Below are 21,201 nucleotides of genomic sequence, written 5' to 3'. Positions count from 1 at the left end.
TGGCAGCATTAGAGGCAGATATGTGCCCATCTCAAATACACGAATTGAAATCCTGGAGTGTCTCAAGCCCATGGAGCTGTAGCCGTTGAACTCAGTGGGGCCAGAATTTTACCTGTCGTTACCTACCTTCATTCTCCCATAGCTCTGTTCATTTCAGCAGGATTTTTGACAAGCAGAATACTGGTTCTTGGGAATCTTAAATAATACCAATACTGCTTTTGTGGGAGAACATACTGTAGCTGAATCTGATGTGTTGATCAATCAAATTTATTTCATCTGGGCATTTGTCTCACTGCTCAATAAACCAGTATATAATTATTGGCAACCTATAGTTAAAATAGTTAAAAGTTCTCTGATATATGACATTAGACTTATTTTTCCAAATTTTTTAAGATTAGCAGATGATAGGGTAAAAGAGAAGACTGAGCACGGTTTATGAGCTAATAAACTGCAGCATGGTGTGTTAAGCATGTGAGTGCCTACAGACAGTGATAATACATAAAGAAAATATGTCAGTGTTGTTATCTTTAGCTGTCTGTATGCAATATTGCTGTCTCTTCCAGAATTGCACTTCTTTCACAGTTAAATGATAAAATTAATTATTGTATCCTGGCGTGGCTTTGGAAGAGGAAGTGTATCCATGTGTGCACTCATAAAACAGAAGCTTCTGGAAGTCCTTCTTTTATCTCATTACCTAAGATTGGTTTAGAACGCCTCCCTGAATAATCAGTTTGGTTTTTTTCTTTCCTGGGTTATAATTAATCATCATTATGGATTCTGGAAATCGTTTGCTAGGGTGAAGAAGTAGTCTGCTATGGTGTGTGTCATAGGATAGTTCATTTGCAGTCCTCATCTGCAGGGAAGCTAGCAGAGACTTACGTGTTTATCCCAGTGAGGGAACTGCTTTGGAGAAAACATGATGCTGTTCAGTATATGCAAAGTCATTTCCAGATTTTACAGTCATCACACATATATTGCTGTGTGAACTGTGCCAAATACGTATTCTGTAAATACCAGAATAACAATGTGAAAAGGGAAGTTTCTTTTTTTTGCCTGCAATATCAGATAAATAATTGGTTTTGCAGTCAGATTATTGTGCTGCAGTGGTATTGACTGGAGCAGTACACCCCAGAATAAAGCCCTATATGAGCTGACCCACAGCCGGACAAGCTTCAACTGCATTAGCTCTGAGCCCAGTAGTAACAGATTTGCATCTGTCCCAGAAACCTCTAACATATGTTTATAATCAGACTTTGCATATCAGAGGTCTGTACAGATGGAGTCTTCACAGGAATTAATCCCAAACTAGCAGTGGACCCAAATAAAACTGAAATCCCAGCAGCACTTCATACTTTTTTTGTATTTGCATATGTCCACTTACAGAACAGGAACTAGCCTGCTAATGGCAGGTCACTGCCTCGCATGAAACAATACTGTGAGACAACTGACTCTCACTTTATTTGGTGTCATAAAGGGATTACAGCGAAAACTGCCCTTGAGATGTATAAATATAAATGAACTGGTTGGCTCTGGTTACCATGCATGATATTGGCTCGTTGTATGAATGTTAAAATTATAGAAATAGTATAGAATAGAACTACATGAGTAGCACTAGGCCTCTGTTGTATAGTTCAGACCTAATTATATACCCAGGATGTGCTGTGGACCTTGTGTTTGAGCCTGTGATGGAAATGGAGTGAGTTTAGCAGATCCAGGCAAGGTTTTCCCAGAAGGCAACCTGGGACTGGTTTTGTCTTGTGCACTGGGCTCATCTTGACCCTCAAAATCCCAAACCACATGAGTTTCAGCAGCGTCTCATCTGCCTATGGTGAAATGTGACAAGGCTTCTCTTAACTGTTTGAAATGTATAGAATAAGTGGATGGAGCATATTAAAAAATGCCAGGATATACCTTTAGGGTCTGGCCCATATTTCTGTTTTCATTTCAATGTCCTTTATTCTTATTTTTATTTTTTCTTACAAAAGCGGAAAAGAAGTGCAGGCATATTCCCAAAGTCCTGAGAGGAACAGGTTGCTAATTCTGTATCTTTTACCAGCTCCAGAAGCAACTGTGCCTCTTTTGGACATCTTGTTAGGTCCTGGCATCTGCTCTTAGCAGTTTTAAATGAGATGTCCAAGATGTTTAGGGCCTCTGAGATTACTTGTGGGTGATGTCAGCTGAATGTTCAACCCTCTCATTCCTTGACTCATGTTGCTTTCTGATGAAAATGAAAAATCTATGGACCGTTTTTTTCTTCTTTTTTTTTTATATCTAGTACTAATAATCTGTCTGTAATTGTTTTCCATTCTGTTTCTCCCTTTAGCCATCTATCTTTGCAAACGGACCATGCAGAACAAAGCTAGGCTGGAGCTGGCGGATTATGAAGCCGTAGGTACACTGCTGCTAGAGTTTACAGCTGGGAGTTGCAGGGATGGCTTTGCTTGCCAATTGAATGCTGCCATTTTGTGCCTTGGGGTCAGCCTTTACTGTGTCTTTTTCTTAATTGACAGAATTGTGTGAAGGTTGATATGGAGACAACATCAGGAATATGATTGATGTACGTCCCTGGCTTTGTGGTGTATCAAATTAAAGCATCTGCTGTATAGCCAGCTCTCCAGGATTGGGGCAAATTACACAGAAGTTCAGCTTGGTGTCCTGTTTCTGGTTAAGAAATCATGGTTTATATTTATATAGCAGATTTTAACACATGGAAATGGTGGATTTTCAGTTGCACCATTGGCCAGTTAAATTGTTCATGATCCATCTAGTTACAAAAGTTTTCAGATATTAGACTCAGAATGTTTTCAATATGCCACGTAAAAAGTATTACTCAAGCTTATTCAGAACATGTTCTCTGATATGAAATTATTATCGATAAAAATATCCCAAACCTAGGTGTCAGACTGTCCAGGGGTTGGGCGGAGAGGAGTGGGAAGATGGAGACAGGAGGGACAGGGCTGTGTATTTCTTTGAATACCAGCAGTGTAACACTCTGAGCAGCTGAACTTTTATTTCTACCATATTGACTTTTTTGTGTTTACTAGCTCAACAACGTAACAGCTGAAATTCATATTTGGAGTTTTTCATTGGAAGGTTTGTTTACAAAGTTGGTTCTAGTGGATTTCTATGGTCATATTTCTTACAGTGAAAACATATACCATATATTTTAAGGGTGGACTTTTTCCGAAGAATGGAGTTTTTCCTTATGCCTTGCCTTCTACATTTTGGGACTTTTGTGGATGTGGAGAGATATACACATGCCACTTGGTTCTTTCAGTGCAGAGCATGCAAAAATTGCCACTTATCTAGTCCACCGTGGAAGTGCGTCCAGAGTTCCCAAGAGTTCTAATCTTGAACAGGCATAAAGGAAGGAATATAATAATCTGCATGCACTTACATGTCCTTTTGCTGAGTTTTCTCTTCTGCATATTACTGATTTCATTATTAAAATCATTAAAATTGCTCACATCCAACCAATTAACTGTAAGAGCTCTAAAGATCTATCAAAAGGCAACAAAAGGCTGTTCAGCAGCGCACATACTCCCACACACATGCAGCGAGGCTACGGCTAAGTACTTTTGCACATTGTTGCCTACTGAGAGTAGCAGTGCTCCAGTGATGGTAAATAATTAGATCTTGGCAGTCTCTCATTTTTCTTGTGAATATTGCATTGCACAATTAGAGATTACTTCTGCATTCAAACTTTGTTCTCTTAATTAGAGACATTCAGATAAGAATGGCACCGACTCTTCCTATTCATTATGGGAGCTGAAGCACATCCAGCAATGGAGATGTAAACTAAGCACAAGTGAGAGAAACAAGCTTGCAGGAGTGAGAAGGAGCCCTGTACATTTAGTACACATTTTTGGAGATGCAGCATGAAGATGCATCTCCATAGGTATCAGCAATGACCTGGAGCTTTGAAAGAGAATCTCTACAAAGCATCTCAGAGGACATCTCATTTTTAGGTTCTGTTTGCAGCATTTACAGACAACACCCAACCCCTATTTATACTAGGTAGAACAAGGGTCTCGATGATACGATTAAGCTTGTATAATTGCATTCAGTTTTGTTTATAATTGGTCAAACATAAGCATGATTCAAATATTGCTTCAATTGGTGATCTTTCATTGGCTTCAGCATATTTACCCAGGGAGCTCATGTGAAAAAAAATTAAAACAAAATTAAAAAAAACACCCACAAAAATTGATGTTACAGATAATTACAAGTAGTTCTTCCTTGTAGCCACAGTTAAGGAAATCATAGTTCAGCAAACTCTAAATCATTTACTTAACTGTTTTCCTCCATGTGTACAGACTGGAACTGTTACATGCCCTTTGAGGTAACAGGGCCAAGCTTTATGCCTTGTGTTATACAAGAGTTTAAATAATAGGAAGAATTCTTTTCATATTGAAATGCATATGCCTAAGCAGTTCCTTGAAATAAAGGTGATAAGTATAAAAAGAACAGCAGTAGAACTACAAGTGTTCAATTTCAGTGTAAACTTGCAATAGTTAACCCAGCTGTAATGGAGAAGAGTGTCAAGTTAATGGTTTCACGGGCCTCCTTGTTGGGGTGGGTGTGGATATGTGAACTTGGGGTGCCATTTAAGCCTGAAATTCTGGCCATGCCCTGAGTTTAACCTTGAACTGTGATGAAGTCACATCCACATCCAAATGTTCAGATCACTACACTTTCTGTAATGGGTCTGGACGAGAGCTCTTACCTCAGATGTAAAGCAAGGCTGCATGTGGATCCAGTTTTTGCAGTAACTGGACAAATAGGCTGTTTCCTTTTGTGAATCATGCTGGCAGTCTCCAGCCTTCAGTGCTGTGCAGCTATGTAATGCTCTCAGTGGTGACCAGGACTGAGCAAAGCAAGGGATGCTCTGGCCTTGCACCTTAGCAAAAGCCTGAAGAGAAGAGAGCAGTGGGGTGAGGAAGGGAAAGTGAGGATGAGAGGGAAATGTGCAGGTGGCAGCCATCTGGTGTTAGAAATGAAAAGTTGTCAGCTTCACAAAGCTGTTCAGTGTTATCTTTTGGGAACAAGTCCATTTTTTTCATAGTAGAGCTCAAACTGTCTTCATCACACTCCATTACTTATCCCTGACAGGGTCCTTTGGGCTGCAGCCTGAAAAGATGTGTTACAACCTTGCTTTGCCTGCAAGATAGCTGACCTGAAACCAACGCTGGCTTCCATGTCTTGAGTGCTACAGCTTAAAAAAAAAAAAAAAAAAAAATAAATACCCAGCATGCTAACTGTGCTCTCAAGTAATTGTTGTAATTACAGAGATTTGTTGTTCTTACTATTTTCATCTTTTGTCAGGAAAACTTAGCAAGACTTCAGAGAGCATTTGCAAGAAAGTGGGAATTCATCTTCATGCAAGCAGAGGCCCAAGTGAAGTGAGTAATCCCAGAGCACTGAACTGCACCAGTATTTAGAGCTGTGAAGGGAAGGGGATTCTGTACAAATAAAACTTCTTTGTCAAAATCTTTACTGTGACTAAGCTCAGAAGTTGGTGAATTTTAATCACTGGCAGACTAGAAAGAGTAGAGAGCCAATTCTGAAGGTCTGTGCCAGAATCTGAAATGTGGTTTAATTATCTGTACATGGAAATTTTGGTCAGGAGCTCCAGAGCCTGGATTCATCATGGGAACTTGGGCTATTCACGTGCCCATTCTGCTTCTACATTTGTGTAGTATTTTCGTTTTGTATAAATGGAAAGAACAGAATTTTGTCATCTGTCTGTGTTACTCTATGCTTGCAGAGTATTTCTGAGTAAAAAATTACTGTCACTTCAGCGTGATTATAAGGGTGATATTTACAGCAGACTGAATTTGATTTCCTCATTTATAGTAATCCCTAGTTGACTCTGTTGTATCTTTACTCTGTAGTTCAACTCATGCTACTAAATTAGCATAGAGAATTGGGTACCACTTACATGAAATCTACTCATATTTAGTATTTGGGTTTTTCCTAACCTCTGCTCATAATTGAAATCTGCTTTTCTTCTCGTCTTCCCTTATGGAAGCAGTTTGAAGCCTCTTAATATTTTGAGCATATATTCATTATTGCTGGAAAATGGATATGGTCCAGGGTTTGCCTACTAGTGTCAACAAACTAGTATCTAAAACTCCTAAGTGTCCATTCTGTGCGGGTAGTTGTCACCTATAAAGTAGAAGGGCTGGTGTAGATGGCACATGAGAACACCAGTACTGATACTCTGTACCACTAGAAGGAACTTGCACTTTCAGCATTAGATGCTAAAAAATTAAGGAATATAATTTCTTGAGGGTGTGGCTTGAGGTATACATCTCTATCTTTGATTAAACCTTTGGAATTTTGATTAATTCTTTGCTTAGTAACATTATAATTGTGTTACATTTAAATACATGATAGTTATCTTTTAAATTACAAGGTAGTTAAGGGATTTTTTCCAACCAGAATACCAGTGTTCTGTTTGGAAGAGAAAATTAGAAGTTATGATACCAGTTGTACTTTCAGTTACTTAAAGGCTATTGCCAAGATGAAAAAAAAAGTCTTAAGACAAAATTCTGCATTCTGTCTAAAACATATAATTATTACCTAAGAAAGAAATGTAAATATCAGATTCTTTATGATCACTGTTGCTTATTCATCTTTTCTCCATCCTGTTTTCTTTGAAACTTAAGCGTGAACTGGCAATTATCAACGTTTTTTGATAGTTAGAAGCTAGTTTCAGCTTCTGGTTTCCGTTTCATGTGATGGTTCAGTCTTCAGGTTTCCAAAAAGGAAGGGATGAAGTTCACAGTGAATTCACAGCTCTAAGTTAACTTAAAAAAAGAAAAAGGAAAAAAAACAAGACAAAACAAACAAACAAAAAAAAGGCAAAAAAAAAAAAAAGCCCAAAACAAAACCCCAAAAAATCCCACTGCAGGATCCTTTGCAGTTTGTAGTCATGCCAGTGGTGCTGCTGGGCCACTGGGGTGCAATGAGATCTCCTGATGAGGACCTCAGTCCAGCACCAGTCAAGAGCCTCACCTGGAACAAACAGGTTCTGGTGGGTCTCCTGACACAGACAAAGCCACAGACTTCCCTAGCCTGTCAAATCAAGGTCTAGGGACAGAGTATCAGGAAAGGTTTCCTCAACAGATGAAAAAACAGGTGTCAAATTTTTCACATTAATAGGAGAATCTCTTTTGATCCATATTGGAGTAAACATCAGCGTTATTTTGTTCATGGCATATGGCCTTGCAAGTGCGAGTGTGACATTGCTGTACGAAAAAAAGAAAGCTGATTCCTGAATTTTTTTGTTGTGGGGTTAAAAACCCCATCTAGGAACTGTATCAAAGAAGAAAGCATGACTACTACATTGACTCATACATTTATGCTTTTTTTTCAGAATCGACAGGAAAAAGGATAAAACAGAAAGAAAGATTTTGGACAGCCAGGAAAGAGCATTCTGGGATGTGCACAGGCCTGTGGTAAAGCTCTTTTAAACGATGAGACTTTCCAGGTTTTGATGGGAAACTTTTAATACTAGTAAACACTGTGCTATGCATGAAGACATCACCTTTAAAGTCACCGCGTGGATTTTCCTTGCAGTTCAAAACACACCAAACGTCTACAAGATTATTTTAGACATTCTGAGCTTGTGCATGTATGGAACTATTGATTTGGAAATATGTGAAGTTTGGAAAATTATTTACTGTGCTTATGAAAGAAAAGCAGCTTACCGAGTTTGGCTCAGACTTCCTAGAAAAAGCTTCCCTCTTATCTATTTCCTTTTGATGCCAAGGTTAGGAGTAAATGGATTGGATGCTGAGATGGCATTGGATATATGCAGTCTCTTGTTTAGCAAGAATAGTTTATGGGACACAAACCTCAGAAAAGAGTTTTGGACAAGATCTAATTGTATATTTTAGAAAGATAAGGTAGCATGAAGGTTGTAAACAGAGGAGTAACACAATTACCATCTCTTTTCAGCCAGGTTGTGTGAACACCACAGAAATGGACATTAGAAAGTGTCGCCGTATGAAAAATCCACAAAAAGTGAAAAAGGTCAGTTTGAGTTCTTGGTTTTGGTTTTTGCTTGCTTGGAGTTTTTTTGATTCATTGGGTTTGGTTATTTTTTAATGTAAGTCATGCTCAACACCTTCAGTATATCAGATTTACCCAACAGGAACCCAAAAAAAAGAGTTTTGATAATATCAGTTCTGTTTGTTCTGCTTGATGAATATATTATTTCAGTTTTACCAGCAGAGTGGTACAGACTGGGTGATGGGTAGAACTGAAAAGGTCATTAAGGAACTCTGTGTCCCCAAAGTCTGATGACTCTGCACTCCCATAAAATTAAAAGCAATTGGCAAAAGTACCTAAGTCCCATTTTCCGAAATTATCTGGGCACAGATAATACTGTTTACCTGCCTTAATCATTTCAAAGGCTGGATCATTAGCAACTTGGGTGTCTTTGACTTCCAGCAAGTTTAAGTTCTTCTGTGTATCTGAAGTCAGAGAATCATTTAGGTTGAAGAAGACCTTTAAGATCAGTGACGCAAAACCTTAACCCAGCCAAGTCCACGACTAAACCATGTCCCTGAGCACCACATCTACATCTTTGAAATACCTCCAGGGATATTGACTCAATAGGACAGCCTGTTCCAGTGCTTGATAGCTATTTCAATGAAGAAATTTTTTCAGATATCCAATTTAAACCTCCTCTGGTGCAACTTGAGCCTGTTTGCTATTATTTTCTTTTGTCACTTGGTTCATCACAATGAACACATTCCCAGTGTTCATCCCGCTAGTGTTGACACACACAGCTTTCAGAGCTCCTAAAAATTATCAGCATTTTAACATTTAAAACAAACTCTTTTCTCAACATGCCTACAGACCTTCCAACTGCAGACATCTGCAAGTGTGGTCTGATCTGTAAATTTTGCTCCAGGCTGAATGATTATTGACCTGTGTGGGTATAAACAGTAGGAAATAGCTGGCTTATTACCTTACTGCTTTGCATACCACACTGTTCCTCATTGCATAACAGAGACAAATGCTGTAATCCCTTCTGTATGTTTTTTGGTTCCTCACAGTCGGTATATGGGGTTACAGAGGAGTCTCAGCCCCAAAGCCCTGTACACTTGCCATCCCAGCCGGTACGCAAAACTACAAAGGAGGACTTCCGGAAGCAAGTAAGTGGGTGGCTGTATAGCAACTCTTCTGAGAACTGTTACCTGAAAAAAAGGCATGTAAAGTTATGGAGATATCAGCAAAACCAACTTTACCTGTATGCTTTACCTGTCCTTGATTTTCACTTACTTATGTAAAGTAGTAAGTATCCATTGAGCAGTGTAGTTATATGATGATATGTATTATGAGTAATACTGACCTTTGAATCTACTGTTACTCTGTCTGTGGACCAGTAGACAGATTAGTTTCCAGTTCACTGAGGATGTCTGAAAAGTGAGCAGTGACAAAGGCTAGGGAAGAAGCCAGCATGCTTAGGCACAGGCTGGGAACTGGTGGTGAGGAAAGGCATCATTCAGTACATAAGTGTTAGATTGTACAGTCAGAGCTTTTAGGGAACTGGGAAAAAGTTATTTGCACAATCATGGCAAAGAATGGCCAGCCAGCTCACACATCCTTGCCCTGGCGCAGAGACCTCTCCCTCAGAATTACTTTCCTGCAATAAGCAATCTTCACTGAAGGATAAACAGGAATTGCTGGGTCAACATTTTAGTAAAGGCAGCTTTAAACATGTTTATTAGGCAGACAGTTTTCGGGTGGTCTTCTGAACTAACCCAGAACACTAAATTTATTTCTATCATAGACTGAAGAACTAGTTCATAGCAGAGTGCAAGTATGCTCTAAAACTGATTGGTTGTGTGGTGCTCATCAGTTAGAGAAATGGGAGAGAGGAGTGTGATTGTAACAAGGAGATCATATTGCATCCTGAGTCTAGGAACCTCAGCCCCAAATATGTGCGTTTCCTACTTTTAATTATGTCTTCTGAAGCTTCCCCTGGAGCTTTGCCTTTGGAAATAACTGCTCCTATAGGAAGCAGTTAATAAGCTTCTTCTGATACCTAGGGAAGGGACCCATTTCCTTCTGAGTTATTTTCAAGCTGTTTGGAAAGAGAAATCAATAGCATGTTGGTATATTGTCAGTGCATGCTGTACAACTCATGGATTGTTAATGTCCTTGTCATCTCTCTCCTCAGATAACTTTTCTGAACATGCAGATAGAGAGACACTGTTTAAAGATGTCCAAAGTAGCAGAAAGGTGAGTGTCCCTATTTGCACGATTTCCCTTTCTTTCCTTATCTCCAGTGTGGCATTTCTAGAGACAGAGAGCGGGCAGGAAAGTACAAAGGCTGATCCCCTTTCTGTGCATCTATCCTCTCCCCTCCTTGACCCGCTGTGCTGTCTGCTGGCCACTGAAACTTCTGCACATGTTCCTCTGCGACTGAGGAAAACTAGGTGGAAAATGAGGATGCTGTCATATTGCAAAAAACAAAAGAAGCATTCAAAAAAGAAAGAACCCTTGCAGGACTTTTGTTTCCCACCCCTTTGCAACTCTAGAGTTTATTTATAGAAAAGTCATTCCTGTTTCAATATGAAAATACCCTTTATTTTGTGGGGGAACTCTCAGTGCTTATCTCTTCTTAGTCTGGCACAGCTCTGAAGAAGGAGCTGTGTTTGCATCTGTTGCACATGGTTGTTCATGTCTGTGTTCATTCTGGAGTTGTAGAGCCAGTTCCTCCTCCCACTTTCACATATATGAAACCCTATAAGAAGTACTGGGGATTGTACCTGGACTACTCAGTATTTTAAGAGGTGGATTTCTCTTAGAGGCAAATCAAGGCACAGTTTGACTTGCAGAATATTTAATTCTGGTAGAAGAGTATAAAGAGGTGAAGAACAAGCTCACATTTCATTGACAAAGGCAGCTTCTTTACTTAGGTACTTGTAAGTTATGCACATTTTCAGGGGAATCACTGAGATGAAGGTAGGGGTAGGCATGCTCTTCAGTGACATCGCTTTTAAAGCAAAACTGTGTTGAACATGAGTGATGTGATAAGGGCTGGTTCCTTCTAGAGGAATAATAGAGGAATTTTTATTTAAGCAAATTAAAAAGAGATTACTTTATGAAATGTGCTTTGCAGTGCCTGCACCTGTAGTTAGCATGTGTGTACTAAGTAAATTAAACAGTGGAAGCCCAACATAAGCTCCTAATGGCTCATAAAGTATAGCAATTGTAATGAAAATTTATCCAATTAAATAGATAATATTCAGAGGCTCCCCAAAATCTTTCATATGCTATATTGTATGATTCAAATGAGCACACCTGTATTTATGTTTTGGGGTTTTGGATCTTTTTAATTAAGAACATACATTTGTGCTTTAACAAAAAACTGTTTCAGATATTCATAGAATATTCTGAGTTCGAAGGGACCCACAAAGATTATCAAGTCCAGCTCTTGAGCGAATGGCCCATATGGGGATTGAATCCACAACCTTGGCATTATTAGCACCATGCTCTAACCAGCTGAACCAACTCACTCCCCAAGTACTGAATTTACTTAAAATAGCCTTAATATACTGAGACAGTAATACTTTCCAGGTTGGTAATTTACAAGCAAGCAGATCTGTTTTGCTTGATTTTTTTCTATTGAGTAAGATGGACTCAATAAAACTCAGTCACTTGTGAAAATTGAATCCTGTCTGCATAAGACATCTTTTCTTCACATTTATAAGGAGCTACTGATATTATAAATGTAATGTTGTCAATGCAAAAAAAAAAAAAGAATCCTATTAGTTTTCAGTAAAACTGGACAGAAAATTTTCCTGATTTGAAAGGGCTTTTTTTTCCTTCTTTTAATTGCTCCCAAATGGCATGAGAAAATGTTGCTATCAAAACCTGTGCAAACTGATAACCAGGAGAAAAGTAAATAAAATGAGAACAATCAAATTGTAGAATCTTAGAACATCCCGAGTTGGAAGGGACCCACAAGGATCATCAAGTCCAACTCCTGGCCCTGCACAGGACAGCCCCAAGAGTCACACCATGTGTCTGAGGGCATTGTCCAAACACTTCTTGAATTCTGGCAGGATTGGTGCCATGACTACTTCCCCTGGGAGCCTGTTCCAGTGCCCAACCACCCTCTGGGTGAAGAACGTTTTCCTAATATCCAGCCTAAATGAATATTTATATTTTTAAAGAATTCTTAATAATTATGAAGAATTAAAATCATGGTTGTGATATTTATATCTTGTGAGGAGGTGTTCAGTTACGTGATGACTGAGTGGCAGCGTGGATGGAGGGTCCCGGGACTTGGTGCAGAGAGTGGTGGGAAGTGCAGTCTGGACATGGAGCATCACAGAGCAGGTGGGAGGGAAGTAGAGGGGCTAATGCTAATGAGTCCAGGGGCTTGGCAGGGTGGGGGGGAACCAGTGAGGAAGAATGAATGTGGATGACCTGAGCTGAACAATTGCCTGAAAAAAACCTGTGCGACCTGAAAGCCCCATTAAAACACTGAATACAAGCACTAGGAACAAATTTACTGTGTACAGAGATGCTGTTATTATCAAGTCACTTTTCAGGCTGGACCCTGCTCTTGGGACAGTTTAAGTGACAGTGTGGCAGATCAGAGAGCAGGAACTGATGCTTCCTTCTACACCCAAGACTGACAGTGTCACCACCTGCCATTTTTTCAGTATAGCTCCCCTTCAGGAAGGATAAGGGAAGAAATGAGGAGCAATTAAGGCAGGAAGTGCTAGAGGAAACAAGTTATAGCAATAAAATATGAATTGTTTCAATAGTAACAGACCAAATGTATTCATTTTCCATTAATGCACACTATTCTTGAGGTAGCCCTTGTCCATCAGAAGAGGAACAGAAAGGCTCTCCAAAGGATATCCCCAGCTTTCATGAAATAAGTGCCCACTACTAAAGATTTTCTTCCCCTTCCTCTCTGTTCCCCTTCCAGGAGTAGATCTGCACCAGCTGTGGGAACAGGCATCCCTCAGCTGCTCCACACACCTTGCAGACAGTCTTTCTTCCACATCTTTTCCTCCCACTTGGGACCTGCACACTGTCAGGTTTAGACATTGAGATTTGAGTACTGTTGAGCAAAACTATCAATATATTCTACCTACTGTTTTCCCTGACTGCACTGTGCAGTGTTAGTACAATCTCATCAGACATGGCATCGCAGAAATAGCTGGGGAAAAAATGAGCATCTTCCTACCTGAAGGAATCTCAGCTCCCTAGATAAAAAAAATCTGTGCTATCCTTTCAGCTTCTCAAAGTTACTGTGAAGGCTCAGCAGGCCCCCTTGATTGAGAGACAGTTGGGTTCTCAGGGCAAGCTCTGCACCCTTCATTCAACTCTTCCCACCACCTCTTCTACCAGATATACAGTTTATCATCCAAAAGGCCAGAAGTTCAGGTTTTCATTTTGGCAGAAATGCTTTCCCTTAGGAGTTCCCCTGCCTGTAGCCTCTTTAGACAATGAGGCAATGATTCCACTGCTGTCATTATACTGAATCAGCAAAATGTGCTTAGCAATTCCCCCTTGTTTCATTTTAGCTTTTCCCCCTTTTATTTTTGCTAGTACTTGTACTAGCACCTCTAATGCCTTATTATTTTATTAGGAGCAATTCAGGTTTCACAGCAGATATCCCCTGATTGATCCTTTTTGGCTTTCTTTTCTCTTTTAACCAACCCTCTCCCTCATTGATGTCTAAGGGATTGCTGCTGCTCTGTGAAATTGGACGCTGCTCCCTCCTCCAACCCTTGACCCACAGCAGTCATGAAATGTAATTAATGAAATGAGATGAGACAGCCCTGAGTGCCCTAAGGGGCAATGGGAACCTGCTGTGGTTACAAAAGTGTATGATTTTAATGCCTCATGATAACAGCTAGGACAAACAAAAAGAAATAATTACTATAGAGCAGGTCAGGGAAACTTTCTGCCTTCTATGACCCTTTGTTTCACAGAGTCTTTTCATTCTCCTGTCTTTTTGAGATGGGGAAGACCAGAGATAAAGTTTAGCGTGGACAATCACAGTGCAAGCAGATTAGTTGTTCAGTATGATGAGACACAATTAACTTAGTTAATGACTTGGCAGACGTAGGCAAAAAAAAAGAAAAAATGCCTTAGAGTATTTCCAGTATGGACTAGGACAAATTTCCTTTGATTTATTTCATATATGCTGTCTTTCTTTTGTAAAAATGTGCCCCTAGCCCCAATCCCAGTGGAATTCCTGAATCACTTATGTGAGCAGACACAGTCCTTTTCCCAGAAAGCTCTTTGAAACTCATCCTAGTGAGGATTAGAGACTATATGCCTTAACTGACTCATCATGAAGCAAGCCAGTGTAAAGGCCAGGTGATTTTCCTACATGCATATAATTTACTGTAGTCTAAGTTAATTATAAAGTACTGTTAAAGTATTTTACAATAGTGCCATTAGACTAAATAATATACCAATGCAACCAAAAAATGATCTATAGCAAAGCTTTGATGCTCAGGACTGTGATCCTCCAAAGATTTAAGTGTATTCTTAGCTACAGCCCATGACCCTATTTAGGTGAGTTTCCCATAATGCATAAAGTTACATGGGTGCAAAAGTCTGCAAAAACGAAAAGGGTGAGAGGCAATAGTAACATGCAACAAATGAACAGTATGACACACACTTCCTATTCATCTCATGGTTCTCTGGGGAAAGTCCTACTATAGCAATCCGGTTGTTGTCTCATTGGGCTTTTTGTGGGCATCTTAATAGAGACAAGCTTGAGGAAAATACTGTAGTGAACTGGTGGCAGAGAAATCCTTGCATGCATCATCCCTGGGAAAAGGGTCTCCCGTTGTTGTTGAGAAGCTGACTAATCCCTACAAAATAAAAATAAGCACACCAAAAAAAAAAAAAAGGATAACAATAAAAACTGTACCTCTCTGACATGTGACTGAGCATTCAAACCCTGATTCTCTTTCTTTCTTTCTTTCTTTTTCTTTTTTTTCTTTTTATTTTACCTGTCAGTTTAATAGCCTACACAGAGCAGTATGTGGAATATGACCCTTTTATAACTCCTGCTGAGCCTTCCAATCCCTGGATAAGTGATGATGTAGCATTGTGGGACATTGAAATGAGGTAAAAAGTAATCAGTAGTCTTGACTAATGTTAGAGTTTTCTTGCCATTTCGTTTGTATGCTCTTCACACTGCCCTCTTTGGAAAGGTAGTTGTATGTCTGTATCTTTAAAAGATTCAAGTACATAGCTGAAGTTTATCACTTGTGTTTGTGAATTGTTCAGCCCTTCCACTTCCATATGGCTTGAGGTATGGCAGGTATGACTCTGTAAGTCAGGTAACGGATGTTCTCATACTTCTCAAGAACACACACGCTTTCAGGTCTAGGAGCCTACAGCTATAGGATACTGCTAAGATATACTTGTTCCAGCACATCTCCTTTGATGCTTGAGAGCCTGCTCTCTGCTCCTCACCAGCTGCAATGCTCCAGCCCTGCTTGTGTCTTGGAATCCCATGAAAGGTGCTGCTGGCAGAATAGGATGGGTTAGAGGGCAATGGCCATTCCTGCTGTGCTGAAGTGGATTTGGCACAGGAGCCAGAGGAATGTAGCTCACATGTAATGTGTGAGACTTGGCAGGTCAGAATTCTAGTAGATTGATAAAGTGACTCTGTTGTTCTCATGTTGGCGAACAAGCTGGTTTGTCTCTGGTATGGTGTCTAATAGGTGGAAAGGAGGAGGAATGATTGTAGGACTTTCAATGCCCTGCACCTCGGAGAGTTTCTCCAAAAAAAACCCCAAGCACAGCACTGCAATGGAGATCATATTTTACCCAATTGATGCTGGTGCAAGGGAAGTCTGGCCTGTGTCTACATCTCTTGCCATCATACGCTATCCACAGCCCTCACAGAGGGGCAAAAATTTTCCTGCCTGCCACTGCAAGTCGCACAGCAGGTTTGAATGGAATCACCATGCCCCATATCACCTTCAGTACTCAATCACATCCTGTGGCCAACTACTGCATCGGCTCAGCAGCTTCTCCTAGTGTTTAGCTGCTGCCATTTGGCACTGAATCTGAACAGGGAGTTCACTTTAGCTAATGTTTGATAAGAAAATGCTAAATCTAATCCTATCTGTTCTTCAATAATAATTTAAAGTTAGAGATACTTTTGGTCCAAGAAAGCCAATTCATAGGAAGGAAAGGGGAAGTTTAAAAACCATGTGGTCTGGGACGTGAAAGATGCTTTCACCTGCTTCTCTGGTAGTCACAGAAATCCATTAGTTCCCTAACCTCTGCCCCTCTTCACATAATTTTAATATTTCGGATTTCTCTTTTAGTTAGTTTCTCTCATTTTCTCCATCCTTCCTAGTCGGGCTAGTACCAGATACAGCCCTTGCAAAATACTGCTCTGCAGAAACCCTCACCCACAAAGTAATCCAGGCATCCATTATTTCTGCATCTGTTGAGGTAGCTGTAAATCCCAGAAAAGATGTCTGTGTCCCTGAAGAATACAATTAACCTGATGTCACAGCCTTTATAGGAATTTAAAATAAATGCTTGCCTTCTGCTGTGATTTCAGAGTTAAGGAAGGTGATTCTCCTGCCGATGAAAAAGAGAAAGTTGTATTGTTAGGAGATGGAAGAACAAACAGCTCTGTATTTCCATTTTATTCTCTATTGTAAGAGAACTCCCTGCATCTGCATCTAGTTGCAACTTGCATGAATAATTAAATGATCCCCAAGATCCCCTTGTGTTGCCTGCAAAGCTGTTTCCTCAGTTAGGAGAGCAGAGCCCTTGCACAGGAAAACAAAGAGCCTCTCACTTCTGATGGTGAGGCTGGCTGCTGAGTATGGGCAGCCCTGTGCCACTACAGTTCATCCTTCATGGCAGTCAGGACTTGGGAGATGACACAGAAAGCATTCAATTTTAGACAGCACTTTGCCTTTTTTTTTTTTGTGCTAGAACATCGTGCAGCAGCAAGAAGAACAGCTACAGATCTCTGGATTCAGCAAGAAATTCCCTGAGCTTAGCTTATGCATGGCTCTGCACAAACATAGCTTTTGTGTCCTAATGCTCAGGCTGGCTCACTTAACAGGTAGGCTAAGGCATCTGCACCCTTGTCTGCAGCGCTGCTGGGTGAGTGCAGGAGGAGCCATCCAGAGTGTGCTGCACTTTGACTGAGGAAATGCCTATCAATTTTGCTTAGCCTTTACACCAAGAGGAAATCAAAGCAGGCATTTTATTTACCCCTTTGGCTTATTTGTCTTCAGCACAGATCGCCACTGTCCCCTAAGGCTCCAGGATTAGGAATCGCTGTGGACATGACGAGACATGCAGTTTAATAGATATGTACTGTTAACAATGGCTCTACTGTCACAAACGTGAACAGCTGAGCTGTATTTTAATGGTTGTCTAATAGTATGACGCCATCACACCAGAACCTTTCAAACACTTTGTGAGCCCAGATTACGCTCTGATGCGGACTGTCTTTTAGGATCCTCGTTGTGGTTCCCATGCACCACCTCTCCCCATAGGCGTCTCTGCAACATGTCTGGCAATTCAAACAACAGCTTATGTAAGTTGGTGTTAGTGAAACTAGTGAAACCTTAGAGAAAGGTTATTAGTGATTTTGGGTGCCTCTGCATCTCAGTGTCCCAGCTGAGACACCGATTATTGTGGAGAGTAGGAGGAAGATGCTTTTTAGGCTTCCAAGACTTAGGCACGCAAAAATCAGAGGCACTGAAAAATAAAAGACCACAAACCAGTAATCATTTTTAGAAATCTTGTCTGCGCTGCTTCTTAGTGAAAGTGCTTTTTTAATGCAAATGGGGATCTGAAAATCTGAAGCCAGTTCCAAGTGACCAGCCAGCACTGTGTGGGACACAAGGAGATGATTTGGAGCTCACCAGTGTCCCAGGGAATACTGCTGGAAAATTTCTGCCTTGGCATATAAGAAATCCTAAGGTACATTTGAGGACATATGCAAGCAGTGCATAATGAATAATCATTTGAGTATGGTATGCTGTTCTTTGCATGAAACCTACCAGAAGTTACTCTGAAAATCAAGTAATTCACTGTCTCTCTTATGTATGTAGCTATGTATGTAGCACCCAGACAGTACAGTTGCTTTAATGATGACCCTGGTCTTTAAAACTTTGTTATGTTATTTGCTAACTTGTATTTCTGCAAAATCTTGAGAAAAAACCATCATCTCATCTGATAATCTTCCTCCCTTTGCTGCTTAGCAGAAACAACAGCAGCTGCTCAGACAGCAGGCAGAGATGCACATTCCATCTGCTTTTTCCCTTCTCTCTCCAAACAGCAAAGAACCTAGTCAGCAGCGTGTGAAAAGATGGGGTTTCTCCATGGATGAGGTGCTGAAGGATCCAGTAGGACGAGACCAGTTCCTTCGTTTCCTGGAATCAGAATTCAGCTCAGAAAACCTGAGGTGAAATCTTTTTTGACTTGAACTAAATGAATGTGACTGATGCTACTCCCATGCATAGGTGAAGTGCAGTGTTTGGTCTATCTTGAACTGCTAAAAACACCCATTTGAATAAAGTTGAAAATGGTAGGATTTGGCCCATAGCACTGCTACAGATGCCTATACTAGACCTATGTAAGTAATCTCAGAAGCAGTTTTTAGCAGAGCCAGTGTTGTCAGGTATCATATGCAAAGGTTTGCAAAGTTGAAATAATGTGATGAGACACAGCATATAGCTACTAAGCCTCCTAACAATATATAGGATTTACATGTGTATTTGTGGCAACAGCTGTGTGAGGGAAACAGTATAGTGATCATGTGGCTAAGCACTGTTGCAGTACTGGCACTGACTAACAGGTTTGCAACAACTACTTTTAATTCCGGCACCTCCTAACTATTCGAGAGCTTGACTCACCTTAATAGCATTTGGTCTATGTGGGGATTCTGAGTATCTGACTTCTCAAGTTACGAAAAAGACAAAACTTTTATTATGAAACATTATGTAGCCACCCTTGTGATACTACATCAGACTGAGAGTCTATAACTCTTGTGCACAATTCTGCTGCTTTAACTACAGCAGGAATAAACAGCAGTAGTAAGTTGCCACTAACAAACACTAGATGAAGATAAAACCTTTCCTGTAAAATCCAGGCCCTCTGACCTTGTCCATAACTCCAAGATAAAGTCCCATTGCAGAACTGATGAAAAGACATTGAAAGTTGACAACAGCATGCTTCATTCTGAGGTAGCAATCCTTCAGAGAATGCCTGTCTCTTCAGCCCTTCCAGCTGCAAAACTAAGAGCTAAACACAGCTCCTTAGGATTCATTAGTCACCCTACATACCCCAGAACTAATGTATTAAACCATTTCCCCTTATTGATACCAAGTATCTTCTCACACTGACAGAAAAAGAGAGGTCTAGCTAGATATCCCCCATAGACCCTAAACTAAACTCATAGCCATGCTTACATAGCAAGGATCAGTCCCCTTCCTGTCCTAGCATTAATCAGTATACAGTCACAGGTTTAATCATCCTTGTCTTGAATCTTAACTCTAATTCCAAGCCTAACCCTGAAGTTAATTTTAGGGAAAGCAGCTCTTCTGCTGTGGAGAGCTAATGTATTGTTGTATCCTGCAGATACAACCAAGCTGCACCAAGTCCCATAACAGCAGAAGCACATGTACAGTGAGCTCTGAGAAATTGAGATTCCCAGGATTATGTTGAAACGGGACTGGGGCAAACAGTGGGATTCATGTTCAGGATTGGAGGTATTTAAATACTACCTTCAATGCTGGGTGCTGCAAAGTCCAAAGAAAATGAGAAACGGCTCATGCCAGCCAGAGAGGCAACCTGAAAAGGTAGAGGTTGATGATACTTAGTGGCTGAGGTTACGGATCAGACTCTTGCCTGCATGTGACAAACAGCCCAATTTACTGTAAGGGTGATCTATTTGGGCAGTAGCAGGAAGCTGACGAGCAGCAACAGCAGAGCAAGCAAGGGAAAGCTTGAGTTGGTGTCAGCGTGCCAGTCTGTGCTTTTGTACTCGTGTGTGGGATCCTGCTCCTTAACTGAGGTAACAGAGGTCAGAGGTAATTCATGCATTATCTGCAGTAGTTCTCATCTACTCGTTCCCCTGGTTAGTCCTAGAGACACAGCAGTAATGGAATTTGACTGCCCTAGATATGGCGGTATCCAGTAAAACCCACTTTTTTTACGGAATCTGAATTATGGTGCAGAGGCTTTGTTGTGGTGCTGTAGTTCTGTCTTAGTATATGGTATAGGGACCTGGTTTTGTGCTTCCTTTGAGGCAGTCCTGTTCCAGAATGCTGAGTGAGCACTGGCAGGGATGGCCAGAGAGCTTTGCAGGTTCACTGGCAGAACTGTGCCTGCTCTTGGGATTTGGAAATCTGCTGTGAACTGAGCATGAAGTCAGTCAACTGACCACTGTATTTATCAGATTTGCCTGTCCAAGGGGAAATACAAAAAGCATGCAAGCAGCAAAACAGTGAAAACTCAATGCACTTTTATATTTATTGTTTTTAAAAACCTGAAAGTTAACTGTTAAATAAACAAGGGAGTGTTACTAATTACATAAATGAGCTTGAAAGTTTATTGCTGAAAAGGTACTGAACTTGCATATGCTGACTGCACTTATGTACAGTGGTGCTCATTTGCAATTAAATTGTAGTGAAGTGCAAAATTAATATACTGTATTAAAGTACTCCTAAGATGGGTGTTCTGAAATATATCTGGGGTTGTGCCAATGAAATCCAGCAAGTTTTATGACTAGAGGGTGTCCTCTGCATTCATCCTACTGAAACAAATGGAGAAAGTTTCATTATGAGAAGGCAAACATGTACCTCCCTTGGTCAGTCAGAGCTGTTCCTCCTGCTGATGTCCATTCTCTTTGGTTTTGAGATGGCTTGGAGTGAAGGGAGGTGGCAAGTCAGCAGGCTAGCATAGAGAGGTTAAATCCTGCATCCTTGTGGAAGATGTGGGTATCATTCTTAGTTAATGTGGGAACTTTGCTATCATTCTTAGGGTATCATTGTTGTGGTATCATGGTATATCGTTATTATCTAAGCATTAGCAAGCCTGCTTAAACCTTTAAATAACAGAATGCAAAGGCAGAAATATTAATGAAGAAAACTGGAATAAGGTGGATTGGTAACAGTGGTGCTTGAGAGAAGAAGGTGGCTCTGTAGG

The 21,201-nt window shown here is 40.4% G+C and overlaps 1 protein-coding gene across 5 annotated transcripts in view; it reads left to right on the top strand.

Moving 5' to 3' along the window:
- Positions 1-21,201, top strand: part of RGS6 (regulator of G protein signaling 6) — a 266,760-nt gene that overhangs the window by 194,953 nt on the left and 50,606 nt on the right. For 4 of the 5 annotated variants that reach the window (XM_032690524.1, XM_032690521.1, XM_032690522.1 and 1 more), the window contains exons 7-14: positions 2,324-2,388; positions 5,326-5,402; positions 7,382-7,463; positions 7,966-8,040; positions 9,072-9,170; positions 10,199-10,260; positions 15,022-15,132; positions 18,332-18,457. In XM_032690524.1, the coding sequence (XP_032546415.1) occupies positions 2,324-2,388; positions 5,326-5,402; positions 7,382-7,463; positions 7,966-8,040; positions 9,072-9,170; positions 10,199-10,260; positions 15,022-15,132; positions 18,332-18,457 (697 nt within the window). The remainder of the gene's footprint in view (positions 1-2,323; positions 2,389-5,325; positions 5,403-7,381; positions 7,464-7,965; positions 8,041-9,071; positions 9,171-10,198; positions 10,261-15,021; positions 15,133-18,331; positions 18,458-21,201) is intronic. The other variant, XM_032690526.1, reaches the window with a different exon arrangement.

This window comes from Chiroxiphia lanceolata, chromosome 6, assembly GCF_009829145.1.
Source record: "Chiroxiphia lanceolata isolate bChiLan1 chromosome 6, bChiLan1.pri, whole genome shotgun sequence".
In the NCBI taxonomy this organism is placed as follows: Eukaryota; Metazoa; Chordata; class Aves; order Passeriformes; family Pipridae; genus Chiroxiphia; species Chiroxiphia lanceolata.
Note: the sequence above shows the minus strand (reverse complement) of the source record. Positions and strands in the feature narration are given on the sequence as shown.